Source organism: Tupaia chinensis, unplaced genomic scaffold (assembly GCF_000334495.1).
Source record: "Tupaia chinensis unplaced genomic scaffold, TupChi_1.0 Scaffold000047_1, whole genome shotgun sequence".
Taxonomy (NCBI): Eukaryota; Metazoa; Chordata; class Mammalia; order Scandentia; family Tupaiidae; genus Tupaia; species Tupaia belangeri.
The window spans coordinates 6,285,006-6,291,747 of NW_006159505.1; the positions used below are offsets into that span (position 1 = coordinate 6,285,006).

The 6,742-nt window shown below is 60.7% G+C and overlaps 1 protein-coding gene across 5 annotated transcripts in view; it reads left to right on the forward strand.

The window, feature by feature from the left end:
* The window catches only part of TNNI2 (troponin I2, fast skeletal type), a 10,427-nt gene extending 4,891 nt beyond the window's left edge, over positions 1–5,536 (forward strand). For 3 of the 5 annotated variants that reach the window (XM_014590745.2, XM_006141051.3, XM_027774341.1), the window contains 10 exons: positions 7–165; positions 240–407; positions 565–670; positions 749–882; positions 3,553–3,582; positions 4,309–4,350; positions 4,449–4,577; positions 4,745–4,834; positions 4,937–5,113; positions 5,311–5,536. In XM_014590745.2, the coding sequence (XP_014446231.1) occupies positions 7–165; positions 240–407; positions 565–670; positions 749–882; positions 3,553–3,582; positions 4,309–4,350; positions 4,449–4,577; positions 4,745–4,834; positions 4,937–5,113; positions 5,311–5,406 (1,131 nt within the window). In that variant the 3' untranslated portion in view covers positions 5,407–5,536. Of the gene's footprint in view, positions 1–6; positions 166–239; positions 408–564; positions 671–748; positions 883–980; positions 1,912–3,552; positions 3,583–3,739; positions 3,747–4,308; positions 4,351–4,448; positions 4,578–4,744; positions 4,835–4,936; positions 5,114–5,310 lie in introns of those variants that run through there. The other 2 variants (XM_006141053.3, XM_027774342.1) reach the window with 2 other exon arrangements.
* The last annotated feature ends 1,206 nt before the right edge of the window (positions 5,537–6,742 follow it).

The window sequence follows — 6,742 nt, forward strand, 5'->3', positions numbered from 1 at the left end:
TCTCAGATCAGGGTGGGCCTGAAGCAGGCAGCAGATCTAAAGGCCAGGGGCACAGCAGATCCCTATGCCCGAGTCAGCCTCTCTACCCAGGCCAGGCACAGCCATGAGACAAAAGTACACAGGGCCACGCTGTGCCCTGTGTTCAACGAAACCTGCTGCTTCCACGTGAGTCTCCATGGGGTGGGCTGGCTGGGCCCGGGCCAGGGCAGGAAGGGCCCGGCTCATTCCACTGTCCTTAGGTCCCACAGGCAGAGCTCCCTGGGACAGCGCTACAGGTGCAGCTGCTCGACTTCAAGCGCTTCTCTGGGCACCAGCCACTGGGTGAGCTCAGCCTGCCACTGGGTACCGTGGATCTGCAGCACGTCCTTGAACGCTGGTACCAGCTGGGGCCTCCGGGCACTGCTGAGGTGAGGTTGCTAAATACCTGCCTGCAGCCCTGAGACAGAGATGCGGGGCCCTGCCCATGCGTAATCACAGACTGAGGCACAAAGGGTAACAGCTGCAGGGATCTGAACCCCAAGGGCAACTTCCGCCTGGGTTGAAGCCCCCTCTTGTTGCCCACAGCCTGAGCAGATGGGAGAGCTGTGCTTCTCACTCCGGTATGTGCCCGGTTCTGGCCGGCTGACCGTGGTTGTCCTGGAGGCCCGCGGCCTGAGTCCAGGACTGGCAGGTGAGTGCCACACCTGCCCACTCAGGTGAGCAGAGGTGGAACTCTCAGAGCTGGGACACTATCCCTTCTCCTGCTCAGAGTCCTACGTGAAGATCCAGCTCATGCTGAACCAGAGGAAATGGAAGAAGAGGAAGACTTCCGCCAAGAAGGGCACAGCTGCCCCCTACTTCAATGAGGCGTTCACCTTCCTCGTACCCTTCAGCCAGATCCAGGTGGGCTGCTGGAGGATGGGGTGGGTGGGACCTTGTGCTGGGCCAAACTGACCATGGTCTTTCTCTCCCTGTCCAACCACTGGCCTGTCTCTGCCTAGAGTGTGGACCTGGTGCTGGCCATCTGGGCCCGTGGCCTGCAACTGAGGGCTGAGCCCATGGGCAAGGTATTGCTTGGCACCCGAGCCTCAGGCCAGCCCCTGCAGCACTGGGCAGACATGCTGGCCCATGCCCGGAGGCCTATCACTCAGTGGCACCGCCTGCAGCCTGCCAGGGAGGTGGACCACGCCCTGGCCTTGCAGCCCCGCCTGCGCCTGCCCTTGCCTCTCTCCTGAAAGCCTTCTGTGCCTCTGTCTCCCCAGAGTGAGCTGTGAGCACCTGTCTGGGCTCCCCTGGGGAAAACCCACTGCAATAAATGCTTTCTCCGGCCACTGTGTGTCCTGCTCAAGCCCTGTGGGGACACAGAAGGAGAGCTGGGCCTCCACCCTCAGTACCATGGTCCCCTCAAGGGTGGGGTGTATGTGAGGGGCCTCTTCTTCAGACTCAGCCAGGTCCTAAGGCCTCTAACCTCTGCCTGACCCCTTTGTGGGGATGGGGGGTGGTGGGGTGTAGTGGCCGAGCAAGAGATGCGGTGCTTTCCAGCCCACCCAGGAAGAAAGGAGGTGGACACCCTTCCTATCCATCGGGGCCAGAGAATTGGGGACAGCAAGGGAGGAAGTGGGCCCCACAGGAAAACAGTGGGTAGGCAACGGGACAGCATTTGGGAGGTAGTGACAGGGGAGGGAGAGAACCCCAACACATACTTCCAGAGATCAGTGACTGTAGGGCCTTCCGCATGTGAGCAGCAGGGGGCAGTAGACACCTTCTGAAGCTGCCTGGGGCCTTTGGGGGCTCAGCCCTGGCCCGGGATGCACCTTCTAATCCCTGCACATCTGGACGGCTTTAGTGTCTCCAAAGCTTTCTGCATCTTGAAGCCCGCAGGGCTGGGGCCACGTGCCCCAACACTCAGAGACGGTGCCAAGTCACGGTCCTGGGGTGCCTCTCCAGGGTGGGGGCCCATGGGGTGGGTGGGGGGACAAAAGTCCTGGCCCAGGTGAGAAGGGCAATGCCAGGCTTGCCCAGGCAGCCAGGCGGGTCCCAAGCCCCCACAGGTCAGAGAGAGGTTCCCAGGGCGGGTGGTGCCACTGTCCTCTAGTTGAAGGACGTGTTCCAAGTTGCCCAGGCGAAGGGCCCATGGGCAGGGCGTTCAGGGCAGGCCAGGAAGGGTTGAACTGCACATCCAGGGCATCTACCACCCTTCTGCCTCTGCTCCTGCTCCTGCTTCTGCTCCCTGGCGGGAAGGAAGGTTCACACGAAGGGGAGAGGAGCCCCCAGTGCCCCAACACTGTGGCACGGAAGCCATGTTTGGGGGTCCAGACCCTACCCGTGAGCTGGATTTACAAAGGGGAGGCATATGGCCAGCTTGAGCAGGAAGGGTGGGTCCCAGCTGGGGTGGGCCCCAGCTGAAGTGGGCGATGGTCCAGTATAGGGGCCCACAGGGAAAGGCGCTGCTGTCTCCCCAAACAGCATGCAGGCTGGGAAGGAGCACAGCCCTGGGGGCTAAAATGGAAGGGTGGATTTGACACTAACTTGCAGGCAAGATGGAACCAGCACAGTGCAAGTGACCCCGAAGCTGACCCCTGAGCTGTGTGCCTCACCAAGGCCCACAGCAAAGCCACACACACTGTCCTCAGGCTCCTTGCAAGAACGTGGGAGGCATCTCAGCCTCGTCACTGAGCCCTAAATAGAGCAACCCAACCTCAGCACCCCCCCCACCACCAAGACTTCTTGGACTGGATGGCAGCACGTGGCCAGCAGCAAGCGCCTGGGCTGGGCCAGGCCAGGCGGCCTGGGCAGGTGGGGAGGTCTCTCCGGCTCTCTGTGCCCCCATTGGTCTAAGGAAGACTCCATGCCCTTTCTGAGCAGGGGCCCAGCCTGGGGGAGCCCATTTATACCCCTCCCTCTGGGCCCACCAGCCCAACTCGCCGCTGCGGGCCTGCCCTTGCTCCCAGCCCTGCTGCCCAGACACTAGGTGAGGCCCGGCCTGGCCCACAGAGCCAGAGGACAGGGAGCTCCTGGAGCTCCCTTGCAGGAGGATTTCCAGGGCAGGGGACTGGGGGCTGGGGGTTTCTGCCAGAGCTATCTCAGGCGGGGGCTTCCCTGGAGCTGGGAGTGAGAAGGAGATGCTGGGGAAGGAGCCTAGGATGGGGCAAGGGTCTTGGACAGGCCTCTGATGGCCAGGCATCGTGCTGAGGACCCTGAAAGGAGAGTTTACCTCAAGGCAGGAGCCCCCCAGGCCAATCTAGGGAACAATTTTCTTGCATGCACTTAGGCCTGAAGCCAAAGGAGCAGAGTTAAAAATAACAGTGTGGCCTGTGGCCACCTGCGCTGGCTCATCCCACCCCCCCTTGGGGACAGCTGCAGCTCCTCAGGCCCTGCCTTGGACATTGTGGGGACACTTTCTCGTCTTACTTCTCACCCTAGGTTATTCCAAGACATCCCAATCTTGAAGGAGATCAGAACTGGGGACGGGCAAAAGGGGGCAGATTAGTATGAAGCCTGCACCCCTCACTGCCCACTGGGTGCTGGCATCTATGGGGAGGGGGCCTGACTCCTCTCCTTTCTCTTCTGCAGGTTCTAAACTCAGGACCTCAGGATGGGGGAGTAAGTTGTCCATCAAGCCCCCTCCCTAGTAGGAACCCTTGCCCACCCTCCTGCCCCCAACATTTGCCCATCACACACCCTGTCACTACTCCCCCAGTCATGGCGCTAACCTCTCTTCTCTCTCCCCCTCCTCTCTTTGTTCTCCTTCCTGGGACAGTGAGGAGGTGAGTACCTGCTTGGGGGGTCTGAAACGTGGAGGAGATGGGACCCCTCCACACTTGGGATGAGTCAGAGATCAGAACTTCAAGGCCCTGAGGCCCAGAGAAGACACCTGCGCCCCCTCCTGGCTCCTCTGTCCCTCCACACACACCCCTGTGAAAGTGCCCCACCCACCCATGAAGATGCTGAAGAAAGAGCGGAAGTGGCCACCGGTGCTTTATGGACAGGGGAAGTGGGCTGTGGCCTAGTCATGGGGGAGACACTTCTTCTTTCTGATTTCTGCACCCCCAAACCCCCCGACACTTCATGGCCTCCGACCCCTCACTGCCTCAATGCCCCAACATGGCTCCTCCAGATCCAGGCCTTTCTGCCCCATGTGCCACTTGGAGTGTCACCCACCACACCATACTATGTCCCTGGAGGCCTCTACTCCATAACCTTGAGAGCCCCCCGTCTCAGCTGCCCAGGGGTGGGAGGTCCCGACCCAGGTTGGGGGGCACAGAGGGTGTGGCGATACACTTCAAGGTCCAGTGGCCCTGACTCTATTCCATCTCCCCCATCCTGCAGAAACGCAACAGGGCCATTACGGCCCGGAGACAGCACCTGAAGGTATGAGCCAGCTCTTAGAGGGCGGCCAGGCAGGGTGGTCGGTGGGGGGCTGGCCCCAGCCCCTCATGCTCAGGCCCACACGTTCACCCCACCTGCAGAGTGTGATGCTCCAGATTGCAGCCACGGAGCTAGAGAAGGAGGAGAGCCGCCGGGAGTCGGAGAAGCAGAACTACCTGTCGGAGCACTGCCCGCCCCTGCACATCCCAGGCTCCATGTCGGAAGTGCAGGTGCCAGCCCCACTGCCCCCCACCCCACAATTGGCCGCAGCACCTCCAGCAGAGAGCTGCCTCTGTTTCCCTAGTTTTCCAAGAGTGCAAGTGGATAGTCAGGGCAGGAGTGTGTGACAGTGGCCATCGTGCTGGGACGGTCACCTACTTACCACCTCACCCCCCAGGAGCTCTGCAAACAGCTGCATGCCAAGATCGACGCTGCTGAAGAGGAGAAGTACGACATGGAGGTGAAAGTGCAAAAGAGCACCAAGGAGGTGAGAGGCTGTGGGGGCGGGGGCCAGGACATGGGGGAGGCAGGGAGGTGGTCCACAGGGGTCCCACCCCCCCAGCCCCACCTGCTTCTCCATCTCCTGCAGCTGGAGGACATGAACCAGAAGCTGTTCGACCTGCGGGGCAAGTTCAAGAGACCCCCACTGCGGAGGGTGCGCATGTCGGCCGATGCCATGCTTAAAGCGCTGCTGGGCTCCAAGCACAAGGTGTGCATGGACCTGAGGGCCAACCTGAAGCAGGTCAAGAAGGAGGACACCGAGAAGGTACGGTCACCTCCCCTTCAAGCCAGCTCTGTCCCCTCACCTGCCCTGCCCTGGGTGGCCAGGTACCTGAGCGCCAGACGGGGAGAATCAAGAGACCCCTTGCCTGATTTACAGAGGGGAAACTGAGGCAGGGGTGGTCTGAACCCAGATTGGTGGAATGGGTGGGACTAAGCCCTCTCCCCCAACCCCAACCCCAGGAACGGGACCTGCGCGATGTGGGTGACTGGAGGAAGAACATTGAGGAGAAGTCTGGCATGGAGGGCCGGAAGAAGATGTTTGAATCTGAGTCCTAGGCTTCTGCTGTTCCCGTACCCCAGTCCCGAGTGCCCTGCTCCCAGCACAGCACACTGCAGGGAAGCTCCTGGACTGAGCCCAGCCCGGGGAGGACCTGGCCTCATTTTGATCTTCAATAAAGGATTCGAACCCCCATGACTAGCCTGCTCTGGTTCTATCCAGCCCCCTTGATGCTCTGCCCTGGGAGCCATCAGAGGGTGGCATACAGTGTGGTAGCAGGGAGCTGGAAAGCCCAAAAGCAGGGGAGGACACAAGGGGTTTGGGAATTTCAGCCTGAGAGAGAGAAGGCTGCTTCCAGGCCCAGACCACGAGCCCAGAAAGGCCCTACAGTGGAATTCCCCTGGACTGCACCCTGGGTTGGTTGGTGTGGTCAGTGATCAGCCCCAGGGGCTCCCCGGGGCTCATCCCAGACATATTCTCTGCCAGCTACAGGGCCTGGAGAAATACAGTCATGGAGGCCTGGGTCATGTTTGAGCTGGGGTTCCCAAGATGAGCTCATTTGTCCTTTGTATGGGGATTCAAAGGACTGCACTGGGCCCCAGAGAGCTGCAGTCCTGCAGGGCCATCATAGGCATGGCTCCTCTAGTACATTGGGCAGCCCCCAATTGTTCCTGAGCTGCCCTTCCTAGGGACCCAGTCTGAGCCCAGGAGCCATGTTGGATCTTGGGGGCCTCACTGCATTCCTGTGTCTGTCTCCTGCCCTGGGCCCTGGGTCCCAGTCTGGAGGATGAGCAATGGGCTGAACTTGCAATCTTGGCTATGACCAGGCTGGTAACAGGGTTAGGGACTGGCATGGTGCTTAAGGTTGGCATGCCCCATCCCTGGCCTTTACTGCTGCTCCGAAAGGCAGACAACCCCACCATGTCAGGGGTACAGCACCCTGGACTGGTTCAGGCCCTTGACTTTGGAGCTAGGCCATGGGCTGGCCTATGCTAGGCTCTGGGCCTCAGACCCCAGACCCTCCCACAGAGACACAAGGGGACAACAGCCCTCCCAGGATGATGGTTGTCCACTGGGCAGGGGGTAGGGTTCTGTGTTCCCATGCTGGAACTGATGACAGATCTAAACTGGCCCCTCGCAGGGCTGACCGAGTTCATGAGTCTCATTTCCGCTCAGCTCTGAGGCCCTGGCCCCATTTCTTCAAGGATGATGTTCCTGACAGGCCCAGATAAGGACGGTTGCAGCAAGGCCACGCTGTCAGCCCATCTCCATGAAGGATGATGCAGTGGGCTGTGAAGGCCCCTCCACTCAGCTCTTTGGTGGGAGCCCAGGATAGATCGGCAGCCAAGTCTCCATCCTTGCCCCCTTGAGGTCCCTGCAATTGATCTGCTGCCC